Source organism: Nicotiana tabacum, chromosome 24, assembly GCF_000715075.1.
Source record: "Nicotiana tabacum cultivar K326 chromosome 24, ASM71507v2, whole genome shotgun sequence".
Lineage (NCBI taxonomy): Eukaryota > Viridiplantae > Streptophyta > Magnoliopsida > Solanales > Solanaceae > Nicotiana > Nicotiana tabacum.
The window spans coordinates 27,487,050-27,513,662 of NC_134103.1; the positions used below are offsets into that span (position 1 = coordinate 27,487,050).

Consider the following 26,613-nt stretch of genomic DNA (forward strand, 5'->3'; position numbering starts at 1 on the left):
GCTTGCCTAGCAAGTGAAATGTTAGGCGCCATCACGGTCCGAAGGTGAGAATTTCGGGTCGTGACAAAAAGAAAAAATTCTCAGCCAATTTATAAATGACGCAAAACAAAATGATAAAATAAAGGGGACAATTTCATAATAATTCTTGGGTTGTTGCACGCAATCTAAAATATTTTTTTTGTTTGAACTATCATATTTTTTTATTTGAAATAATATATAAAAATTGATGTTTGTTATGATGTTAAAATCTATATTTCCAGACAATATAAGTTAGGTAGAAATCACTCATGCTATTTAGCTAATATGATCATGAAAGAAATTCTTTCTTAAATTTATTTTTAGGTAATAGTTGGTACCAACAAATATATATTTTTTTAATTAAAAAAAATTACGCGATACAATAAATATATACATTATATTTATCATTTAAAATTATACTTTTAAAGATTATCATCCGTAGTTATATTTAAATTTTATAGCAAATCCATTTGTAGTATTGAACACAAGAGATCAATTGCTATGAACTGAACTTACTTGGTTAGACCACCTGCTTAGTAAGTGGGATGCCTTGAGTTCGACTCTCAACTAGAGTATTCTATTTTTCTATATTTTTTATTTTGTTTTGGTTTGTATTCGTTGCACAAATGAAGAAACTGTATTCGGTATGCGTCTGAATACAACCGTAGTGGTCTGTGAAAATTTCTCTTTCTTTTTTTATAACTATACTCTACTGTTTAGCAATGTTATTGGCCCATGCGCAACATGGGTTGTCCATACTAGTCTTTAGCTAAATGAGATGAAGGCAAACATCAATTTTTTGCACATGAAGAAACAAAAAATAGTTTTATGGTGTTTAAGGCCATAAAACTTTCTAATAACCTTTGTTTTTTATGTTTTTTTCCCTTTCCTTTTTCATTTAAGTTAACGCAACGAGATATTTTAAGAGGCTATGAAGACAAATATGAAAACAAATACTCCATGTAAGTATTATAATCCGGTAAATAATAACATATCCACTATTGAGTAGTGACTACTAATATAAAAATTATTACGCGGTGAACAATAATATGGAGTTTATTATGCATGATTATCTGTTTTAAAAGCTCTTCTATGATTCTATATTTAGATAATTCTATTCAAGCATTACAAATAAATATATTTTTTCTCTCATATTTCATCTTATACGTGGAAATTTACGACATAGAATTTATACCATATGCGATATTAGTATGTAGAGAGTAAACTACTAATACATAGTTTTACATTATAAATCAAGAGGGTGTATTGCATAAATTATGCAGAATATTGCCGTGAAATTATTTGTTGTTATGCGGCCAATCGGTGTTACACAAGTCAGGTAGCCAATATCAGGACACTACACAATAAAGCCAGGGTTAAACTCAGGTATCACCGGCTGGGCCATCTGCAGGAACTGAAACCCTATAAAACCCAAAACGCTAATCACTCCCACACCCACATTCTCTTTACTTGCAGCAGAACAGCGAAAATGGAGCCATGGCTATCCACTTCAGCTTCTCAAATGCAACTAGCATTAGCAGCACTCTTCGGCGCTTCAGTTATGGCTATATCCGCCTTCTACCTCCACAAGCGCAGCGTCGACGAGGTTCTCGAACGGCTCGTCAAGCTCCGGCGAAAACGTCACCACACTTTCTCTGCTTCCGATTCCGAAACCGAAGATTTTGGTATTTATGAAGATGATGAGATTGATAACGTTAGCACTAGGAATGTTTACAGCTCTAACTTATCGAAGGAGCCGATTGATAACGCTGATGATGATGATGATTGTTATGATGATAATGTGTTGCGAAGTTACAGAGTATCGTCGTCGATGCCTAATGTGCGTGTATCAAATCAGTGGATGGATGAGGAATCGAGTTTCGATAGGACAGTCCAGTGTGCTGATAAGAAGCCATCCTCCAATTCGGTGGAGAATCCCAGTTTGATTCTTTCGAGTGGTACGTGCTCTGGACTAGAGTCAAATATTGAAATGACTTTTTTTAATTGTTTACTTTTTTCCCTTAGATACTTAAGCCTGTGTGAGCTTGCTCGCGTTGCAATTCCTAAGTCTGGATAAATGAGGAGGCAGTAGGTTGACAGCTAGCACAATACTAGTTAGTTTATGATGGATCCTCACAATACATAATTTTCTGAGAATATATTGGGATGAATGGATTGAGATAATGACAACATCTATAATGCTTGGCCCCAGCTGGCTTGGCATTGAGGCTTAGTTGTTATTGTGTTGCACTTGCTTGCTTGGATGATTGAGGTGCAATCATAGTCAATATATTAGCTTTTGAAATATGGTGATTTTGTGATTTCAAAAACAAGATAGCCAGCTCTTTCTGAATTTTGCGGTTCTAATGTGTGCTTTGAGTTTGTTTTGAGAAAAAGAAATAAAATAAAAACTGTGGTTGACTGAATATTAGCATTGTAAAAAAAGAAAGAAAAAAACGAGCTTTTTGGAATTTGATCCTTGAATATTTCAGTGAAGAGCCATGTGAGTGATGGGAAATATTTTGAAAATTTAAGGTCAGGAAAGGCATCTTCATAGTGGGTGTATCTTTTTTTTTTTGGCTGTGGCTCCTTGTTTTTTCCTGAAAAGTTTCATAGAATACGAAGCTCTGCTTTTGATTTGATGGAAACGATGCGCCTGCTAGACTTGAGCCTTAATTGGCTGACTATCATAGTTAGGAAGTCAATAGCCACATGCTCCTTCTTGTGTAAATGTAAGATGTTTCTCTCCTGTAATAGAAAAAGAAATTTTCTCCGGCAGATTGCTTCTAATTACACGTTCACTATACTTAAGCTGAGATCATGTGATGGATTCATAACTCAACCAACACAACTCAACAGTAGTCAGCAATCTTATTCATGTTAACAACATTCTCCCACTCATTGTCTGGCAAATAGCAACGCTATATTTATGTCATGTCGACACTTTACTGAAGGATATGGGATGGCCTGCTGAAAAGGATAGATATATGTACAATGTTCTTTTAGTAGATTAATTCTTCTTTCTTCACGTGGTATAAGCTATAAGGTGACAGATACATTCCGAAACCAATAGGAAGGCGATTGGTTTAATGTGTTCTTCTCATTTGGTAGAGGGATCACTGTTTCTTTCCCCATTGCAGTCTTTCTAAAAAATTGATAAAAGTAACCTTTTATTGAAAATGAAACAAGTTTTAACAGCTCTGCATGACAGCCAAGCTTAACCTCTATTAGACCATCAAGTCAGGGGTAATTAGCATATTTGGCATAAGTTGTTGATTACCTCATTTTCTATCTAACATGGCATTTTCTAAAACTAGTTTAACATTTCTCTGATGAAGAAAGTTGGCTACTATGATATAATATATCTGCCAGATTTAAGAATAACTGACCCCTTCACTATCTGTTGCAGATATATAACGCTATTTTGTTGCAGCTTTTTGGAAAGCGAAGGACAAAATCCATATGAAATAGATATATTACTAGATTGATATAGTGAATGGAATTTTATAATTTGCACTTGATTTGGTATTTTTTCCCCTAGCACAGAGAAACGAAAATAAAATCAGCCTATTTTGGATTTTTTTTTACTTGTAGTGAGATTTATTTATGTTGATGCATATCTGAAGTACTAGCATAAAGCTGCAGTGGCTCCTTTTGCAGGGCCGGGCACATAACCCTGGTACTTCTAGGGCTGTTACCTTGGTACAACTTTTTGCCATAAGGTTATGATGCCTTTAGCTTATTTTTTTTTGATAAAGTAAAAGATATTATAAATGGCATCAAGAAGATGCAGAAATATAGATACCAAAGATTTGTTAGCTCCAGTACAAAGAGTCCTATACTAATGTTAAAGAGCTAACAAAGTCCAAAAAGTTGTCAGGGGAGTTTACAGGTGTTTGAGTACTCCAACTGTACAAAAGTAAAAGACATTTAGTCTTAAGGAAGTGGTTTGGAGTTGCTATTCCATCAAAACATCTCCTATTCCTCTCATTCCAAATACACCAAAAAATACAAAAAAGGATTAGTTTCCAGATTTTCTTGATGGTTGTACCAACTTTCCAGCCGTTCCAGTTCAAAAAGGCTTCCTTTATACTCCCAGGCATTACCCAGTTCATTCCAAAAAGAGACAAAAACATGTTCCATAGATCTGCTGAAACTGGGCAGTGAAGTAGAAGATGCCTGGTTGTTTCTTCATTTTGCATGCACATGTGGCATCTGTTTGCCAAGTGGAAAGATCTTCTAGTTAAGTTGTCTTGTGTCAAACATGCTTCATAAAGTGCAATCCAACTGAAACAAATCACCTTTGGGGGTGTTTTTGTTCTCCATAGAACTTCCAAGGCCAGTTGTCCACCATTTCATTCTGAGCACAATAGAATAAGTACCCTAATTTGACTGAGTATTGGCCATCTGGTTCTACCTCCCATCTCAAAGTGTCTGCTGCTTGGTCATTAGAGGTGATGCTTCCCAATCTAGCCATCAAGTTGAGTAACTCTTCAATTTTCCAGTCTTGCATGTTTCTTCTGAAGATTGGGTTCCAAGAGTTTCCTTCTCTGTAGTTGGGAGATAAGGGAATCCTGGTTGGTGGATATAAGGAATAGGTTGGGATATTCCTCCTGCAATGATGTGGCACTAAGTCATTTATCCTTCCAGAATCTGATGTGTTGTCCCTTCCCAAATCTGAAGCTGCAGTTTCTGGAGAACTCTTCCCATAATTTGCTGATGTTCTTCCAAGGACCAACACCATGTGGTGCTCTTGAGGTTCTGGTACACTAGTGATTGAGTGATCCATGCTTTGCAGTCACTACTTCCTTCCATAATGCTGGCCCTTCTTGGCTATATCTCCAAAACCATTTCAACATCATACATTTATTATGAACAACTAAGTTTCTGATGCCTAGACCACCTATAGTCTTAGGCTGTGTAACCTTGGTCCACTTAACCAGATGAAACTTGTGATCTTCACTGTTACCTTTCCAAAGGAAGTTCCTCCTTAACTTATCCAAATGTTGCAGTGATTTCTTAGGGATACTGAATAGAGACATAGTGTAGGTTGGAATACTGTCCAAAACACTATTGATGGGTGTCAGCCTGCCTCCCATGGATAAATACTGTACTTGCCAAGCTGTCAGCTTCTTCTCAACCTTTTCAATGATACCATTCCACACTTCAGAGGATTTGAACTTTGCACCCAATGGAAGACCCAGGTAAGCGGCTGGGAAGGATCCTGTGCTACAACAAAGAATTCCCGCTAGATTCTCCAAATTGTCCACTGTGTTGACAGGATAAATTATGCTTTTCAGCATATTAATGTGAAGTCCTGACAGTACCTGAAACATAAGTAGTGTTAGATTCAGGTGTAGCACCTGTGATTCCTCTGCTCCACAGAATATAAGGGTATCATCTGCATAAAGCAAATGAGAAACAGTGATGACATTCCTGGAGCTTTCCCTACATCAAACCCTCTTATCCATTGAAGGTTTTTTGCTTTGTCCAGCATCTAGCTCAGACCTTCCATGGCGAAAATGAATAGAAAAAGGGAGAGAGGATCCCCTTGCCTGGGCTTGAGTTTATCAAAATTGAGTACTTGACAGTTTTGATACAGAACTACATCCACCTAATCCACCTTTGTCCAAATCCCATTTTCCTTAGCATTGTGATGAGATATTGCCAATTGAGTTGTCAAATGCCTTTTCTATATCCAGCTTGCAGAGAATACCGGATTCACCGCTCTTCAACCTCCAATCTAGTACTTCATTTGCAATTAAAGAAGCATCTGTGATTTGCCTCCCTTTTATGAATGCATTTTGGTGCCCGGAGATGAGCTTCCCAATCACTTTTTTGATCCTCTCTGCCAGTAGCTTTGTAGTGATTTTGTAGACACTACCAATGAGGCTTATTGGTCTAAAATCCTTAAGTTCAATGGCTCATTTCTTTTTAGGGATAAGAGCAATGAATGAGGCATTGCTGGACCTAACCATATGGCAATTCTGATGAAAATGATTCATGGAATTAATTACATCAGCCTTGATGATCTTCCAGGCCTTCTGATAGAATGCCATGGTGTAACCATAAAGTCCAGGTGCCTTATCAGGAGCACAATACCTGATAGTTTCCAGAATTTCTTCCTCCTCAAATGGCTTCTCCAGCTCCCTACTGTCCTCCTTTAGCTTATGTTCTGTATAGATTAGATGATCCCTTTATAATTGGTCCCTTTATGCTGGCAATTTACCTTGCTACATTGGTTTAAAAAAATAGTGTTAGTACATTGTCTAATGACCGTAGAAGTAGAATGCTTCTCTTAGATGATGCCTAATTGCATATTTGAGTCATCTATCGTGTAATACTGGGGTGGGTTCCTGCCCATTGAGTACATGCAAAGATGTAGACTGTTATATAAAGGTCACATGCTCCTCCTTTTTCTTTCTTTTCTTTTTCCCCTAAGATAAGCGTTATCTTAAGAGCATGTGACACAATCTAATTTCAGAAGATTGCTGTGTTGCCTGGATGATGTAATAGGCAGCTTCTTTAAGCTAGGAGGTAGAAGCACCTCTCTCTCTCTCTCATACTTTATAACGTGCTTTAGTAGGCTTTTTAGTTTTTCTAAATGTGATGGGAATTCGGTGAAATATTCATTGTATATTCCGATTTTGTCGTATTTCAGGTGATGAAAGATTTGTGCGCGTGGAATCAGTTGTGAAGCCAATGACTCCAAAATTTTCAAGTGATTGTGCATTTGAAAGTGTTGACAACTCTAATGAGGACAAAGGCGAGTCTGCTGCTGCCGAGGATGCTGTTTTCTCCTATGACAATGTAAATTTTCAAACTGCATACTCAAATGTGAATTCTGACATACTTCTGCCTTTTTTATGTATGTATGCATCTAGAATTATTATCTCATCTAACATTCTCTTCCTTACACCCTGCTGCTTTTTTGGCGATTACATATGGATAACTGACATTTTAAGAAATGTGGTGATTTTGTGACTTCAAAAAACAATTTGGGAAGAAAGAAATGCTAGGAATTTTGAAGACAAGATGAGTGGTCAATGAAGTGGGTTAGAACAATGAGGTCTCAGCTTTAGTTCCCAGCAAAGACAAGAAAAACTAGGTGATTTCTTCCCATTTATCCAAGCCTTGATGATAGAGTTACCTGGTACTTATTGCTGGTGGGAGGTAGCAGATATCTCATGAAATTAGTCGATGTACGCGTAAGCTGGCCCCGGCCCCGACACCACAGCTATCAAAAAAAAGAAGAGAAAAAGAATGACACTGTACTTAAGCTTAGACACAATTGTATATTCTTGCTTAGTTTTTGGTGCAACATGGCTTTGGCAATATTGTTAGAGCCGGAAGCTATGTTGGACTTTATCTGTTCATTACACTCTCGTTTGACGAGGTTTAATGACTTAAGATAATTCAGCCAAATTGGTTGCTATCCTCCCACCAGCCACTATGGTTTCGAGATTAGTACAACTAGATATACTTTAAACTGAATTTGCTCATGAAGTTACTTCTTCTGCTCCCATTTCTTTGTAGGATATCAGTCCAACAGAGGAAGAATTTTCTATCTCTGCCTTAAAGGCTGAAAGTCGTATTCATCTTCAGCATATAGCAGTTGCACCTGAGGCAAGATCGAACATAGATCATGAAGTTGGAGAGGCAGACAGAGCCTCTATGCACATTGTTGAGAATGATTCCAGTTTCTTCAACAGCATTTTGCCCCTGCCGACTGCAGCACATGGTATTCTCATTGTCTTGGTCTTTACTGGTGTTAGTGAGCTCTCTCAAACTTAAGAGAGCGGCTTTATGTTCTGGTGATCTTGTTCATACTCAATTGTTCTTTCAATTGCTATCATTTTTCCTGCAGATCCTATGAATGTTGAAGAGGAAGAAGTACTGAAGATGATTCGTGAATGTTTAGATTTGAGAGACAAGTATGTTTTCAGGGAAGAAATTGCTCCATGGATGAAAGAGAATATGAGCGACTCAAAAGTGTCAGATAAGAAACATGATCCATTTAGCTTTGCCCAATTTGAAGCAACTTCTGTGAGTTGTGATCCTCAACTCATTTATGATCGTAGAGGGTCTGATTTTTAGGCTCCCATATTCTCAGTATCTCAAACTCTGGATGTTATCTCAAGCACAATTTCTAATAATGATACTTCTTGGATTGCACACAGCACCATTTTAAGATGGAAGACGGAGTTGTACGTGTTTATGCCACTGAAAATGGTGAGTTTGGTTAAGAAAGTGGCAGCACATTTATGGAATGTAACAATGTGATGTGACATTGTTTTATCTTTATTTTTCCTCTGCTTTCCTCTTGAGGATCTTCACATTCTACCATGCATGTTCTAGATACTGAAGAGCTCTTCCCTGTTGCTAGCTCAACAACATTTTTCACTGATATGCACCAACTCCTCAAAGTAATGGCTGTAGGAAATGTTCGTTCTTACTGTCACCATCGTTTGCGATTTCTCGAGGAGGTAATGGTTTTTGGCATTTCTCTTTAATTTCTCCCTTTTGTACCACATGTCTTGGTTTCTCACAGCATATTCTGATTAATATACAGAAATTTCGCCTCCATTTGTTAGTAAATGCTGATCGGGAATTTCTAGCTCAAAAAAGTGCACCTCATCGTGATTTCTACAACATCAGAAAGGTTGATACCCATGTGCATCATTCTGCTTGCATGAATCAGAAGCATCTTCTGCGGTTCATCAAGTCAAAACTGAGAAAAGAACCTGACGAGGTAGGACATTTATCGCTTCCAGGGGATGATCTTGCAGATTTCTAAAGGCATATTGGCATGCCTATTCTTTTGGATTTAATACCAGGAGTCTTTGCAAAACAGGTAGTCATATTCCGGGATGGACAGTATCTTACGCTGAAGGAAGTTTTTGAAAGTTTAGACTTGACAGGGTTTGCATCAACCTTTTCTCTGCTCTCTTTCTTTATTCTGCATAAGTTCTATATTTTGCTGACTGTGCCTGGGGTGGGAGGTCTGGCATTTGTTCTTTCTCTTCTGAGCACTTTATTTGCAGGTATGATCTTAATGTTGATCTTCTGGATGTACATGCTGATAAGAGTACATTTCACCGGTTTGACAAATTCAATCTTAAATATAATCCTTGTGGACAAAGCAGACTCAGAGAAATCTTTCTAAAGCAAGACAACCTTATCCAAGGTGTGTTCCCTGAATATGTAAATTTTAATAGTAAAGTAAGTTAAATTTTTGCTGTAATATCAGATGAAAACACTGCAGTTTGGGTAATTTTATCTGAAAAATCTAGTAAAATAACTGTCATTAAAGCGTAAGTTCAAATTTTCTTTGCTGTCAATTGAACACATTTTGCAGTGGTTAACTTTATTTTGGTTCAGTTAAAAACCCCTGCAGCAGGTAATTTTATTTAGAACCTCCATCAAGACAACTGTTACCACACTGTTAAACTCCACGTTTTATTGTTGGCACCTTATAATAGTTGTTTTGCATATTCACCAAAAAGGAAAAACAGAAGTAGCTGGATATGAGAATATACTTTATAACTGCACAAAAGCATGCATATGTAATATCTGCTTCTTTCTGTATATGAGCATATTTTATACTCTGAATATCACAAGATACATAAAATTGTTGTGTACTGTGTAAGGACCAACATAATAGGTTCAAAACCGTAGAGATAATAGACTGACTGAGGAGAACCAGTTCATTTCTTGTTAGCTTTGCTTGAAGTGGAAGTAATACTTGGTTTGAGGATGATGTATATTGCACCTTGTCAAACTTTTTGTCCTTGTGGAGTACCACCTTCTTATATATCTGTGGAACATTTTGACCAATGTCGAGGCTGTCACTTGCTGACAAATTGTCACTTTTAAATCTGTTGCTGTTGCATATGCTTCTTCGATGTGATTTTGGTAGCTATAATATATGTTCTTCATTTTCAAAATATTGTCCTATTCAGGGCGCTTCTTGGCTGAAGTCACGAAGGAAGTTTTGCAAGATCTTGAAGCAAGCAAATACCAGGTACAGGGAGAATTTGAAACAAATGGTTTCTTTCTCTGGAATGGCTTATGATTCAGCTGTCGTTTGCCAATATATGACTTTTGCTGACCGAATATTTGCTCAATCTGTATCTCTTTGTCATGATAACCCTTTCATGAGATATTGGTTCTGTTATCAAAGTCTTTAACTTTGTCGCTATACTCTTGAGAAGCACCAGAATAATTGTCAATCTGTTGATGTGCAAGTTCTTGTTTCTCCGGAAATGTTCCTGGAGATTGTTGCTAGTTGGAATTATTCTTTGGTTTTTTGTGATCAGAAATATATTTGGGTTTTGCTTATATCTTAAGATTTTTCCTGATAAAGGGGTTCTCAAGGTACCATCTACCTTGTACCAACATAGGTATAGGGTTAGAAAGATGGGAAGAAGTCACCTAGCTCTTTCTTTCTTTCTTTTTTTTCCTTTCTCTTTTTCATCTTTTGGGATTCGAATCTCGGTCTCTCACGGTCTATTCCAATTTCATTGACCACTGGGAACATACTTGGGTGCTTGTTTACATCTTAACTCTTAACATTACTTGTTGTCTGTGACAGTAGTTCTTGCACTTATGAGAGTTGTCTTCGGCTGTTAATACCCCCCTCAAGAGTGAAAACTGCTTCCAATAGGACATATGTTAATAAGACATTAAGACAACATGTAGTTATCACATTAGCATTTCTGTTCTAGGTTGTCTATTCTAGGCTATCTTATTGTTAGCATTTGTCTCCCAGGTTGTCTATTCTAGGCTATCTGATTGTTAATGTATTGCTTTTTTGCTGAGTACTATTTTCATAGATCAATATGGTGAAAATTCACCTTAATAATGTTTGACATAATCCTTTTTTTTTTTTCCTTTTCCAGTTGGCTGAATACAGAATCTCCGTCTATGGAAGAAAACAAAGTGAATGGGATACATTGGCTAGCTGGTTTGTAAACAATGAACTTTATAGCCAAAATGCTGTATGGTTGATTCAGGTGGGTATAATGCTGATCATGCATTGTTCTTGAAAAGTATTCCCCCTTTTCATTTTCTATTATAGTATTTGACTAAGCGCGGAGTTTATGATGTTAAGTTGACTTGTTTATTCTATTAGCAGTAGTGGAAGAAAATATTAAAGTAATGGGTGAATAGTTATTTTGTAGTGAAAACATTAGATCAAAATTTAAAACTGAATAGTTAAATGTATTTGAATTTGTTAAAAGTTGTATAGGGACACTATCGTTAATGACAATATTCACCGTTGATTAATAGTTCTGCATCTTTGACGTTAGGTCAGAATTCACTTGAAGCAGTATGGTGTTTTAACCCAAAATTCCAACTTTTCTTGACTTGCTCTACATTACCAGTTGCAATTTGACTTCAGAAGCTTCTACCTATCAATAGATTTTTTTTGACTTCAGAACCTTCTAAGGGCGGATTACCAGTTGTACACTGTTGAAGTGTGTGACCATCTCATCTAAAAGCTTAAGCTGTTAAAGAGAGCACACTTTTTTTTATTTAATTATGTCTTCAACAACCCCCCTCACGTGCGGGCTTTGATTCTTTTTGATGAGCCAAGCACTCGATAATTTTTTTGATATTGGGTGGCGGTGAGAGTCAAACTCAGGACCTCTGCCTGTTCTGATACCATGTTGAAGTGTGTGACTATCTCATCTAAAAGCTTTAGCTGTTAGAGAGGAGCACACTTTTTTTAAACGGAACAAAAATACCCTTAAGTGCTGAGGTGACATGGAAAGTGTGCTCACTCTCTTGGAGTCATGTGATACCAAAAGAAGTTAAATTTTGATTACATGTGTCATTTTTAATTGGGCACTTTATAATTTAAGTACATCTACTTAATTAAAATTATAAATTAACTGTTATATTTAAATTTTTGTCCTTGAAATAGAGTCAAATTTTCATTTTGTTTCTTTCCTTTTTGTTTTGTTGAAAAAAGTATCAAATTCCCTGCCAGCAAAAATTCGCCGGCAACCACAAGAGAAACCATCAATAACTCCCCTCCACCTTCAAGTCTCGAGTGAGCACAAAGCCACTACTGCTCCTGCGCCTGCCACCTCCTTTCCACCATTTTTTTTATTGATTAGCAGCCACTACAACTCCACCCGTCTGCCACCAGCCCCTCCCCATCAATCACAAGAAGAACTCGTAACAACACCGCCAAGAAATACCATCCAGAACTTCTATAAAACCATCTCCTGTCCACTCTTCCATCACTTCCTTCACATTCCACCATAGCCAATCCATCACAAAAATTCACTAAAACACCTAACATCTGAACCTGGTAGTGTTGATTTTGATCAGATGCAAAAGGTGTGGTTGGTTTTGGAGAAAAGAAAAAGGACGAAAGAAAGAGGAATAGAATATAAAGAAAAGAAAAGAAAAAACAAAAAGATAAGTTTGGTCGTGGGCGACTTTGTGACAAACGGCTGGAAGAAAAGAAATGAAGAATAAAAGAAAAAGGAAAGGAAAGAAAATGGAAAAGAATAAGAAAAAAATAAAATATCCATATGGCAGGCGCGTATATTTCACTATATATCTGAGTATGGCTTTTTAGGGAGGTACTTATTATGTTTAAAAAAAGTTGGAAGGGGGTAATATGAATTCCCAAAGATAAAGTGTGTAATTGGTAATTTGGCCTTAGTTCAGGAGGTTCTTATGCTTTTTCCCATTTAAAATTGAATAGTTAAATGTATTTGAATATGTTAAAAGTTTATAAAGACAATATTATTAAAGTCTTGACTGCCCAACACTCCACCCCATACAACATAGTCGGTCTCACCACCACTCTATAGAGATAAGGTCAGGAATGAAGTTATTAGGGATAAGGTAAGGGTGGCCCCCGTGGAGAACAAGATGCGGGAAGGGAGATTAGGATGGTTCAGACATGTGAGGAGGAGGGACACAACTGCCCCAATGAGGAGATGTGAGAGGTTAGCTTGGAGGGTATGAGGAGAGATAGAGGTAGACCAAAGAGGTATTGAAGGGAGGTGATTAGGCAGGACATGACGCAACTTCAGCTTACCGAGTACATGATCCTGAATAGGAGAGTGTGGAGGTCGAGGATTAGAGTGAAGAATAGTAGGTAGTGGAATGTATTTCTTTCACAGACCAGTAGTATTGATATTGCTCTTGTATTTTGTTATGCTTAGTTTTCTTTCTGTTTCACTCTTATTCCTATTTTTTTTTCTTTCGCTTCAGTTATTCTATTATCGTGTTGTTGTTTACTGTTTGTTGTTATTGCTATTGCTCCTTTGTTGTCTTTCCTTAAGCCGAGGATCTATTGGAAATAACATCTCTACCCTCACAAGGTAGGGGTAAGGTCTGCGTATACTCTACCCTCCCAAACCTCACTTATGGGGTTACACTGGGTTTGTTGTTGTTGTTGATTAAGAGTTCTGCATCTTTGAAGTTAGGTCAGAATTCACATGATGCAATATGGTGTTTTTAACCCTAAGTTCCAACATTTCTTGACTTGCTCTGCATTACCAATTGCAGTTTGACTTCAGAAGCTTCTACCTATCAAGAGAATTCTTTTTGACTTCAGAAGCTTTTCTTTCATGATCCATCACTCTCCACTATTGGCCCTTTTTATCCACTTTCATTACCAAGCTGACTGAGTACTGTGATAGGGCTTGTGTTCTCACTTCTCTCTATCCTGATCGTGGTGCATGTTTGCCATGATCGCCGTGTATTGTATTGATGATTTTCTTTAGTTTCTGGCTTATTTCACGATTTGCTAACGCCTACTGCTGCCACACAAAAAAGATGATGCCTGAACAATATATTACTAGCATGATAACACCCTATTGCTACTATGATAACTTGCTTTTCTTTTGGGCTACTGTCTTACCACCTTCATCACCTGCACAAATATGATAAATTACATGAGTTATACACATAAAATACTCAAAAGTTTAAAACCCTTAGCTAGGAATACTTGCATAAATATGTATATGCAAGTATACTTATTGGTCAGACCGACTATGTTGTATGGGGCGAAGTGCTGGTCAGTCAAGAACTCCCATGTCCAAAAGATGAAGGTGACTGAGATGAGGATATTGAGATGGGTGTGCGGGCATGCCAGGTTAGACAGAATTAGGAATGAAGTTATCCGGGATAAGGTGGGCATGGCCTCGGTGGAGGACAAGATGCGGGAGGTGAGACTAAGATGGTTCGGGCATGTGAAGAGGAGAGGCACAGATGCACTAGTGAGGAGGTGTGAGAGGTTGGCCTTGGAGGGCCAACGGAGAGGTAGGGGCATGCCAAAAAAGTATTGGGGACAAGTGATTAGGCAAGATATGGCGTTGCTTCAACTTACTAAGGACATGACCATGGATAGGAAGGTGTGGAGGTTGAGGGTTAGGTTGTCGAGCCTTGTCTTTATTTTGTTACAGCATCTATAGTATACCACTTAGTGCCTTGCGTGTATTTTTGCCTTTCTAGACTTCTGTTATTACTTGTTGTTGCCTTCGCTTTGGTTTTCTAATTGCACTACCTAGTGATAGTTTTGTGTTTTCACTTGGTTTTCTGATTGGTTTGCTTGCCATTGCCCCCTTCCCTTTTATTTTTCCTTAGCCGAGGGTCTACCGGAAACAACCTCTCTACCTTTTGAAGATAGGGGTAAGGTCTGCGTACACACTACCCTCCCCAGACCCCGCTTGTGGGAATACACTGTGTTTTTTGTTGTTGTTGTTGATCCTCCCTTCACCATTGCTTTTCTTCTGTGCCTTGTGAACACTTTGCCCTCTGTATCACTGCCAGACCCATCCCTTACTTTGAAGACTTCTCCTATTTGCTACACATTTCTGTTCTCAGGTTTTGCTACTGAAATGTGTTAGGCGGGTGAAGCATGTAGCAGAGGTTTTTCTAGGGAAATTGGTACTTTTTTGAGTTAAAAAGTGCTTCAGGGAGGACCCAATGGTTGACGATAGTAGCATTGTAATGGTGATGTCTGATTCAGAGTAGGGTTTGCTTAGTGTTTGGTGTCGGTTTGATTGGTTTTAATATGATGGTAGAATATTTAGGTATTTTGAGTGCCAAATTAAACTTAAATTGCTGAACAAGACAAAATTTCCTTTCCTCACATGGGAATGTGGGTGAGGGGAAGGAAGAGGGAGAGGGCAGCCCGGTGCACAAAGAATCCCGCATTCACGTTAGGTCGGGGAAGGACCGCACCCAAGGTGTGTGATGTAGAGAGCCTACCTGATGCAAGCATTAGTTTCTGTTTCCACGCCTCGAACCGGTCACCTATAGGTAAGCAGATGTTTGGAGGAGAAATGATGGGGCTGCTGCTCTATCTTCTGCCCTTGGGTCTTGTGAATGCTATACTGGGTTTTCTTTTGGTCAGTAAATTTATATGCAGTGGTAACTGGGAATATGTGGCCTTTTAAGCTAAATGATCTTGCTAATGCCATGTGATCAGTTATCTATGGATAAGTGAAGATAGGATTTTCGATCCACTCTGAGTAATCATGGTACACATGAAACTATCTGTTCCAGGGACGGAGTAGGACCAAGGAAGGTGGTATTGGTAGATAATTTCATCTTCTTGCTTTTGGAACTCTCTTATATTTGGAAAGTGCACTGTTGAAGAATATTTTCTGATTTGTTGATTCTCATGCATTAGTTTGGATGACTCCTATGTACTTGGAAACTACTAATAAACCCTAAATCCAATCCTTGAAGTATCTTGCCCAATACACTCCACTCTGTGATTAAAGGCACCGGACATAGCCCTTGTGCTTCAAGTTTATGTCTTAGTACAGCAGTTTCTGGGTTCTGCATAAAGGGTATATTTAATCACAAAATTGATTCTTATAGGCAATTTTGATCCTTTCGGTGATTATGTCAGCATATTTGCTTATGGATTTATGATGCGTTTCTCACTTTACTCTTTGCAGCTCCCACGGTTATACAATGTGTACAGGAGTATGGGAACTTGCACGTCCTTCCAGAACATTCTAGATAATGTGTTCATTCCACTATTTGAAGTCACAGTTGATCCAAAGTCTCATCCTCATTTGCATCTGTTCTTAATGCAGGTTAAGTTTGCTTTTTGACCTTTTATAGTTATGTGGTTTACCATTTACACCAAAGCTATATTTCATTTTCTGATTTCTCTTTTAAAAGCTTCGTCCATTTCAACTTTCTGCGACCAAAGAACAGACTATTGGTTGCCCCTCATTTCTTAGTTTTATCTTTAATTTTTGGTCTGATCTGCTACAAATTGTCTTACATGAAGTTTGTCCAAGACAATCATCTGATATGGACATGCAAGAAATCTTGGGAACAAGAATGTTTAACTAGTGCAGCTATGGAATTGCATATATGTAGCTTTTTGGTTTTCCTAGATGAATTATGTGTTTTTCTGTGATTTCTATTTCTTGGGATAAGTCAAACTTGCATCTCATATGCCCAAACGTATCTTGTGGTAATTGCTTGCATAAGGCCATCTCCAACCTTGCCCCCATCCCCCATAATGGGGGAAATATTTGGGGGAATTTAGCTCCAACAATTACTATCAGATCCTTGAGGTATGGTCTGAAAATTACTCCTGACTTTCACGTGACAATTTCTCTTGCAGGGTCCACAATGTTTGACAGTCCTATAAATAGGAAAATTTCAAACACTATTGATTGATCGAGCAATTCAAATTTAAATTACAAAGTGTTGTTCCTATCTAGCTAATTCTTTATAGAAACTTCTACTATTAATTGGCTTTATTGTCCTCTACCCTTAAATGGAACTAAGCTCGTAATTGCTGTCTGGAGTCTGTGCGATAAGCACTGTAAAATCAATCCAGTGTTCAGCAGGTGGTCTTCTCTTTAATTATTGATTTCGATTTTCACATTCTTTTCTGCAATGCTAAATATTTCACATTCTTTCATTCAGTGCTAAAACATTCTCCAAATTTGAAGTAAAACAGATATAATCATATTGCTTAGTATTGTTTGTCAGATATCACTTGGGATGCAAAAAAATAGCAATCCATCTTCTTTTACATGCAAGGTATATAAACACCTCTAAACATATATCCACCTCAGTTAGATTGACTCTTTGTAACCAAGAAAGATCTCCACTAATTCGAATATAACTCGTAAGCAAGGTGTATGGTGAAGAACTAGATAAATATATTTATCTTTTCCCTCCATAGCTGCTTTAGGCAAAAGGTCGATCATTTGGGTTTAGCCAGCTCATAATTCTTGGGAGCACTGAATATATGACCAGTATTATTTGGATTACTGGCTGATTTCTCAGGTCGTACAGTAGTAGTGGTTGCTACACATTTCATCATGTCCTGTCAGTTCTTGTTGCTGAGTTTTCGTTCAAGGGATATGAAAGAAGATAACTGCATCCCCTTTGGTGCATGATAAGTAGACCTTGGTCCTTACTCAACCCCAAAAGCTAGCTCATGAGGTGAGGATTGCCCAAGACCATATAAAGAGATCACAAAACTCTCATCCCATCGATGTGGGACTCAACACCCCCTCTCACACCCATACCCATCAACTGGAGCGTGGATAATATAAATGGGGATCCAACATCGGTAACAATAAATTGGGGGTGGACTTGGTTCTGATACCATGATAAGTGGACCTTGGTCCTAACTCAACCCCAAAAGCTAGCTCATGAGGTGAGGATTGCCTAAGACCATATAAAGAGACCACAAAACTCTCATCCCACCGATGTGGGACTCAATAGTGCAACTGATTGGATTTCTTCTCCTGATAATGTTTTTCAATCAGCATTCAGGTGTAACTAAAATTGTTGCAAAAGTTGCTAGGCGTTTGGAATAAGTTGTTACAGTTTTTCTCTGGAGTCAACTTTTTCACTTCTCTGAGGAGTGAGAACAATTATCAGATGTCAGACCAGTTGCACCGTACAATGTCCTTGTGGTTGTGCAATGCCTACCAAGATTTGCCTCCATGGACGCAGTTGTATGCAATATGTGTTGAGATAAAGAGATCAATATTCTCTGATAACCAAAAGTTCTATCGATGGAGAAATTTGCCAAGTCCTATCGGAGCTAGACCAATCCTATCATTTTATTAATTGGGTTTTAAGTTCACCTAGTGCACCTATCAGATGTGAGGCCAAATGCAGCTAGCTTTTAAGTGCCAGTGATTGCCCAACTCTGACTGTGTCCTCTGGAAACTTTGAAGCCTGACTATTCTGAAAGCAGTATCCATAGTCATCCTTACAACAACAACAACCCAGTATAATCCCACTAGTGGGGTCTGGGGAGGATAGTTTGTGTGCAGACCTTACCCCTACCCTAAGGCAGAGAGGCTGTTTCCGATAGACCCTCGGCTCCCTCTCTCCAAGAACTCCCCACCTTGCTCTTGGGGTGACTCGAACTCACAACCTCTTGGTTGGAAGTGGAGGGTGCTCACCACTACTGCAACCCACTCTTGTCAATAGTTATTATTATCCTTAAACTATTAATTTATCCTCTTCTCGTCAATAGTTATTATTATAGATACCATTTGCTTTAAGCTTCAGTTCTTTTCTTATTCAACAAGTTGAATCTGCTTGAAATTTTAGTGTCTGCATCTTCTTTTATGTGTGGATTATTCTTTTTAATGAGAGCCATCCTTTTCCATGTTTATTGTCATTTTACTGCTAGAATGCCATCCGACAAGAACCAATTTATTCAATAAGTTCTGTGCCTGCATACAGTTGGAAATTCTTAGCCAATTGAAGGAGCCTAAAGTTTTATTTTTTTGGTGACAGGTAGTAGGTTTTGACATGGTTGATGATGAAAGTAAACCAGAGAGACGTCCTACCAAGCATATGCCAAAGCCAGATGAATGGACAAATCAGTTCAATCCAGCATTTTCTTATTATGCGTATTACTGTTATGCAAACTTGTATACACTTAACAAGGTCAGTGGTGCTTCACGACTCCAAATATTAGTGGCACTTAAATGCGCGATGTAGTCATCCATATTTTGTCCTCCAGAACTGTCTAATTTTGTTCCAGAGAAAATTATCTATATAGCGTTGGGTGGTTATATTGAAGTACCATAATAAAATCATAAGTTGGAGCTAAAGAAAGTGACTGTCCTAAGGATGACGATGGAGCATATGCAGGCTTAATCATATTGAATAAACTTAAATCAATGCTAAAATCTCGTTTTGTCGAAAACTCAAGATATTGACGAAAAGAAAAGTGAATCCTATTTGGCTAAGACATTTAGTAAATGCTTGTATTCTGTACCCAGATGGTCACCCTGCGTTACCTGCATACATTATCCTTTTTTATTCTCCTCTTTTCTTTTCATCTCTTTTCTCATTTTTCTTTCTCTTTATTTCCAAATTTTCAGCGAGCAAACTATTCACTCTCTTATTCATTCCTTCTGAATAAGAAGAACAAATGTTCCAAGTCATTAAATTAATAGTGCAAAAGGTATTTCTGTAATTTTATTGGCTGGACAAATTGTAAGGTTTATTTTCATGGTGAAGAATTTCAATCATGTTCTATGAAATTAAAGTTGGTTGTTCAGTAACAAAGACTAGGAGTCTGGGTCTAGCTCTATCCTAAATTAACCGCTATCCAACGAAGATACCAGTGGTCAAGGGCCTTGAGGCTTTCTTTGCGTCAATACATACATGCACCGAAGAGTCCCTCCACGTGAGCTCTAAAAGAAATTTACTGCCCCACACCCATGAAATATGTTCTTATGCCACAATTTCCACCCCTATGCCATCCCCAGGCTATCTTAGTCTATTCTCTCTTTTATCCACAAGCTGAAATAACGAGAGCTGAACATTAAAGAAAACTTTTGAAGGAAATGCTCACAAGTTCCTCTTATAGTGTTTATCAACCTCCTTCAGTGGTTATGTTTGCCTTCATGCATTAGCTTCCCCTTGCCTACTGCTGCCCTTTTCTTCTTGTAAGGGAGAGGACATCTATTCAACAATATCGTGTAGACAGCTGTATTTCTTCCCTCAGCAAAACTATATCTAATGTACTTTTTATTTCTTATGTCCTTAGCTTCGTGAATCAAAAGGATTGCCAACAATCAGATTCAGACCACACTGTGGGGAGGTTGGTGTTCATTTGAGCTCATCTTTTTGTTAGCGACGTGCGGTTCAAATTTATGTTGTCAAGTTCATGCAGGCGGGTGATATTGATCATTTAGCTGCTGGATTTCTTTTATGTCATAACATTTCTCATGGCATCAATCTGCGGAAGACCCCTGTACTGCATTATCTTTACTACCTCGCACAGGTGTTTCTCTTTAATACCTTTACCTCGTTAACTGATATATGCAGTAAGCCTTGTTTAGATATATTTTTTGAGTTCCCTGCAATTAGATGACATTACTAAATCATTTATGGTGCTCTAAGGAAGATTTTAATTACGAGCGCATACAGTGTAATGGTTGTAATGACTTACTGGATGCTTGTGGAAGTTTATGAAGCATAGCTAATACAATGGGTTTCAAAATCTAGATGGTGTAAAAGAGGAATTCACAGTCATTGAGAAACATCACAAAGAAAAAGGAGAAGAAAAACACTAGGTGATTCCTTCCCATTTGTCCTAAGTCTTGAGGGACAGACTTACTTGGTACATATTGCTAGTGGGAGGTGGCAGGTATCCCGTGGAATTTGTTGAGGTGCGCGCAAGCAAGCCCGGACACCATGGTTATAAGAAAAAGGAGAAGAAAAACGTATGGGCATTATATTAGAGTTAGTAGTGTAGATCACATGTGGGACTGTGTGCCAGTGTTAATAGACGTTAAGATAGAAAACGTTTCTTTAAAATGGCTCCTTATTGTTCTTTCTAATTTGCATGTTCACTTTGCTAAACATTCCCCAGATGTTACTGCATCAAGCTTTGAAATGGGACCCATCTTCATCTTATTTGATATGCACTAAGATGGTGGTCGATGTGCGATTCAACTACATTTTATTTCTTCTATATGTAACGTGCTTCGGTCTGTTTGATGATATAATTTATTATCATGTTATAGTTGTAATGTCGAGCTATGCGGAGATACACTTATATATTATTCTACAGAAAATGCCTTAGAAGTCATTCTTTCTTTATAGGTAAGTTATATACACTGATAGTTTAAAAGATTTATACACCATCCATTCAATTTAATGGGCTATAGCAGGTTATGACTATATTTTCTAGGTTACAGTTCCGGTCTTGCTATGAAGAGATACATGTTTTTTGTAGGTCAAATTAACATGATGCTGTAAAAATCTATACACCGCTAATGCACAGAACTTAAACTCTTAGTTACGTATTCTGTGTTATTCTCTCCCTATGATCTGTTTTCCTGTTTACTCACTTTATTGTCCCCATCTCTGAATAACTTATTCAGGTTGGACTGGCGATGTCTCCCTTGAGCAATAATTCGCTTTTCCTTGATTATAATCGGAACCCATTCCTTATGTTCTTCCACCGTGGCATGAATGTCTCACTCTCTACTGATGATCCCTTGCAAATCCACTTGACAAAAGAGCCTCTTGTGGAAGAATACAGTGTTGCAGCTAAGGTTAGTCCATTCTGGTTTTTTCTTTGATATGTTGAATAATAATGTGTCCTTATCCAACTTAATATTTCAGGTATGGAAACTGAGTTCTTGTGACCTTTGTGAGATAGCTAGGAATTCTGTCTATCAGTCAGGGTTCAAGCATGCAGACAAGGTGAGCATTTATAGCATTTAGGCCAGATATATATGCAATTCTTTTAGAAATATTGTCTCTCAAGTAACATTTCTTTGGTTAAGTAATCACAATTTTATTTGTATTTATAACATTATACCCGTGGTTCAAACAGGTAAGTAATAATTCATATCTTTTGGGCATCTAAGATTGGAATTGTTTAGTTGGACTTATATTGCAGACTAGGAGTGGATTCTTCTTTTGCAAAAGTATACTTCTTTATCGTTTTCTTCCCTCACCTTTTACTTTGAGCTATGGGATCTAAGCATTGCTACCATATTGCATCTTAATAGAAATATGCATCTCACTGTTTTACTTGCAACATATGAAAATTGGCAAGCAATGAACATGTTTGCTGTATCAGTCTGGCCTTCTAAGAGATGTATCACTTTTGATAATGACTCCTTAACGCCTCCTTCCCTGGCGTTACTTTCTCTTCTAATTCTTTTTTGTTCTTTTGGTGAGTTTCGTGGTGGGAATTCGGTAATTCTGGTCTTGAACTTCTTTGTTTGTGAACTTCTACAGTGGTATTAAAGACTTCATTTTGTTTCCACTATGTCAAATATCACATCTCTTAGAACAACAACAACAAACCCAGTGTAATCCCATAAGTGGGGTCCGGGGAGGGTAGTGTGTATGCAGACTTTACCCCTACCTTGTGAAGGCAGAGAGGCTGTTGAAAATATCACATCTCTGAGAAACTTGTATATTATTTACCTAGCCCAGAAGTTAAGGGTGATTGAAAATCAAGCAACATATGCTTAGAAGTTTATGGAAGCGTTTGAAATGCTATTTCTTACAGCACGCAAACGTGTGATAAAAAGGAGTTTTAGTTCTTATTCATGGTTAAAGGGGTATTCTAGAGAGCACTTTGTTAATTCCAATGCTAATTTTGCTTCCTATCGTGAATGTTGCAGTCACACTGGCTTGGCGGTAAATACTATAAGAGAGGACCTCAAGGAAACGATATTCACAAGACCAATGTACCCAATATGAGGATTTCCTTCAGACATGAGGTAAACTTTGCTTGTACTCCCTTTTTGGTCTTTTCTCCTGCTAAGATGATAAATTGCATGATGTTAAAACTTTCTTGGAATGCTAAAAGTTGCTCCTAAAGGAAATCAGAGTAACAAATAGCACCATCGTTTGAACTACTAGCAACAATATAATTTATGAAATGTCTCCTGATGCCTGATGTACTGCAGACGTGGAAGGAAGAGATGCAGTATGTTTACAGAGGAAAAGCAATCCTTCCTGAAGATGTAGAACATTGATCAAAATCTTATCAGTGATCTGCATCTCGCTGGGGCACTTCATGATTCAGGTAAAATCCTAGTTTTCACCAGAGTTTAAAACTAAGGTAAATGAATGAAGAAAACAAAAAGAGACTCCAAAGCGTTGCTCATTGTTTTCCTGTGCTGCACAGATAGCCAGAAATGAGGTTCTGCAATGGCATGGTTTAGAGCAATGAAGATACGGTTCCATTTAACGATTGCTGGTTGATTCATACTTCGGCTAGAAGCATATTTTCTTTTGCGAGTCCAGTCTTGTTATATCAGCATGGTGCAAATTTAGTGCCTTCATTTCTAGTTCTATTAATCCTCCACTTCGAGGTTTAGCAGATCAAAAGAATGTAGTAACAGACAGCTTAAATGTTGTTCGAATTGCAAAGTAGTTGGCATTTTGCTGCCATGATCTTTTAGTAATCTCAGGCTTATACTAGCTGAAGCAACCTTTATCCAATAAAATCATATTGAACCATCAGGCCTCTTATTCCGTCATTCAAGTATTTTAAGTTGGATCACCTTCAAAGTATTAATAGCTAAAGTCCATTTGTTTACATACTTAGCTAACTTGTTAATGTGACTGTTAATGCTCAGTCTTTCACTAATTAAAAGTTTGAGATAAACCAAGTCAGAAGATTGTTTAGGTAGAAAATCAAGTCTATAATTTCAACACGTTCAAACGACAACAGTTTTTTTTTTTTTAAATTTTTTTTGAAAAATGGAATTTTTAGGAGTGAGCTAGAAGATTCACATAATGTTTGCTCATTCTAAAAACCTGCAGTAGGAGAATTTTCAGAAGTTGAGAACGAAAATGAATTTATGCGACTTTGAGGGATTTTATTTTTCAATTTTTTTTAACATTGAAGAGGAACATATGAATATTGATTGATTCTTTTTTACATTCTTAAACGTCATGCCTAATCAAATTAAGATACATACTGTATCTGTATAATGGAAAATGATGAAATTTTCTCATTTACTAACCAAAATTATGTAACTTTGCTCTCAATTAGACCTTTAGTTTGATATCACCCTCAATTAGAAAAAGAAATGTCTCCCTTTTGCTTGTAAGCTCTGGCGGAATTCCAATCTGAGGATAGTTTTAAGTTATAATCAAAAGTTGAGAGGCAAACTTGGACATTTTACTTTAAGAATTTGGATACGTATAGTTCACTCATTTTATACTGGAGATATATTAATGAGATTTTTACCTATATGTATTACATTAGAAACTTATTTACCCTCATTGTTTAGGTTTTAAGTTAATTATAAGTTAATATACAATTTACCAATTATATAGATTTTATTGATAAGTTAATATCCCTCAGTATATATTTTATTGATAAGTTAATATCCCTCAGTTATAGGGCTTTAATTGGCAACCAATCCTAATCCTTCAGGTATCTACCCACCCCCATTGTACACCCAAAATATATAGAACAACAAGTTTCGATCTTAAAAAGTCATGAATGAAGAGAAGACATGAAAATCCTACAATCAGTAACAAAAAATAACTAAGAACATAGCTGGCACAACTTTATTACTCTCCCATCGATAAAAATGATCCAAAGTTTTACATTATATTGATTAATGAAGAGATTAAACCATTGTCACATACATTGGGCGTGGCACATATATTGATTAAACTGAGCATAAAGATTTTTATGCATTGATTAAACTAAGCATAAAGATTTGAATTAAACTCCATTGACAACCATTAACAAACTTCAAAGCTTTTAATTCGAAAATTGGGTTCGATTCAATCGTTATTTGTTTGGATTGGATGTTGTTGCAAATGATTGAAATATTATTTGGAGTTTATATCTCAATTTTTTGAGAATTTGGTGAAGATTCGAGGCGGTCTTGGTTGGAATTTCATATTGAACCTCGAAAAAGAAGACATATACAAATTGTATATATTTTGTATGTCGAGTGTAGAAACAATATACAAATATCTACAACTTACATAATTGTATACAAGTTGTATATAAAATGTATGTAAATTGTAGTTTTTAACCAGATTATGTGTTAAAAAATGTGTATTTAAGTTGTAGATAAATTGTAGACTGTGACCGAATTTGTATATATTTTATAGAAAACTTTAGTTACTTTATGTAAATATGAAAATTTAGACAAAAGCGGGTAAATAGGTTTAAAATCTCGTATATATACGAAAAAGTCCCTACATTAATTGCATTTATAAATACTAAACTATTTGCTAACATGAGAATATGAATGGAGCGGAACTGTAAAAGAACAAAAAGCATTCGGCCAAATTTGGACCTTCTTTGCCTTATATAAAGTAAAAGTTATCTGGGTTGGTCTTTTTTGGGCCATCTATTAGAGTTTAGCCATATTTTAAATAGTAATTGTAGAGAGCTACTGGTCCAATTAAATTGATATTTTTGCCTCCAATTAAAACACGGAGCACAACTCCAGCATGAATGCTGGATTTCGAAGCATTTACAAGTGGAACCCATTAAAAATGCATTGGAGTTCAAACTCCAATAATGATTTGCTTGAACATTTATTAGTTCAAACTCAAGGAACGATTCTTGATTTTTAAATTTACTAATGCAAACTCCAGGAACGATTCCTGATTTTAGAACCTTTAGTAGTGCAAACTCCAAAAATAATTTATGGTTTTTGAATTTTCCGCCACTGATGAAGATGATATTGCTGTCTGGATTCTTCCGGTACATGCTAATTAGCTTTACGTAGTGCTTCAACATGGGGCAGTAATTGAAATACAATAATAATCTAATACTTTCTACGAGTCATTTCTATTATAAAGAAGAGCCAAGTTGATCGACCAAGGGTAAAATTGACATTCTATCATAAAAAATGTAAATTGCTCACTCCAGTATCTTTCATTCCCCAGACACGAATTCAGAGTGGAGTGTACTTTTTCAATTCTTTCATACTTTCAAGAATTCTTGGCTCTCTTCATTTTCTTATCCATCTCTTACAATTTCAGGTATGATTTCTCCCGATTTTCGCTCTGTCTTCTTTTCATTCTTTAATTTTTCGAGATCTCTGAATAGTTTCCAATTTGAGGCGTCAGGTTCGTCCAAAAAAATCCGTAACAGTGCCAATTTACCCTTCCCCGAATCCACTCCATATTTTGTTTGATTCTAAGTAACTTTTTGACTAATCTATCGATATTCTTTATTATTTTGAGCTATGAAGACAATATATATACTGAGGCATTGAATATTTTGGATTCCCGCTGATTTCTACCATTTTTCTGAGCATTGTCTGCATTTTAAATTTTTTGAATTTCCGGATGCCATATTTGTTTGTATAGCGTTTGCTTAATTTCATCTTTAATTTTGCTCCTTTTGTTTCTTTCAAATTCTGAATTGCATGCTATTACTTTTGTGTAATATTTTCTTGGTTGTTGTTCTACTATGGTGACATTATTCTGTCTCTAGAGGGAAGAAAACATTAAAATTTTAGTTTAGGTTGAAAAAGCCACTTGTTGCTTTGATATAGTTTTTCTTGCTATTTTCAGCATCATGATTTATTCAAAGTAGTCTTCCAATTTTTTGTTCTGCCTAAGAAGTAAAAAATAGAGAAAACAAAT

At 36.9% G+C, this 26,613-nt stretch overlaps 1 protein-coding gene across 1 annotated transcript; it reads left to right on the plus strand.

Annotated features, from left to right (window-relative positions):
• Positions 1–1,302: 1,302 nt before the first annotated feature.
• Positions 1,303–23,502, plus strand: LOC107782250 (putative AMP deaminase). Its single transcript, XM_016603114.2, has 20 exons — positions 1,303–1,976; positions 6,680–6,828; positions 7,555–7,759; positions 7,886–8,064; positions 8,199–8,250; positions 8,377–8,504; positions 8,591–8,770; positions 8,873–8,940; positions 9,063–9,205; positions 9,981–10,042; positions 10,920–11,033; positions 15,960–16,100; positions 18,793–18,945; positions 20,057–20,110; positions 20,183–20,293; positions 21,399–21,572; positions 21,643–21,723; positions 22,659–22,757; positions 22,947–23,065; positions 23,168–23,502. The coding sequence occupies exons 1-19, from the start codon at positions 1,508–1,510 to the stop codon at positions 23,013–23,015; spliced, it is 2,631 nt and encodes an 876-aa protein (XP_016458600.1). The 5' UTR covers positions 1,303–1,507; the 3' UTR covers positions 23,016–23,065; positions 23,168–23,502.
• The last annotated feature ends 3,111 nt before the right edge of the window (positions 23,503–26,613 follow it).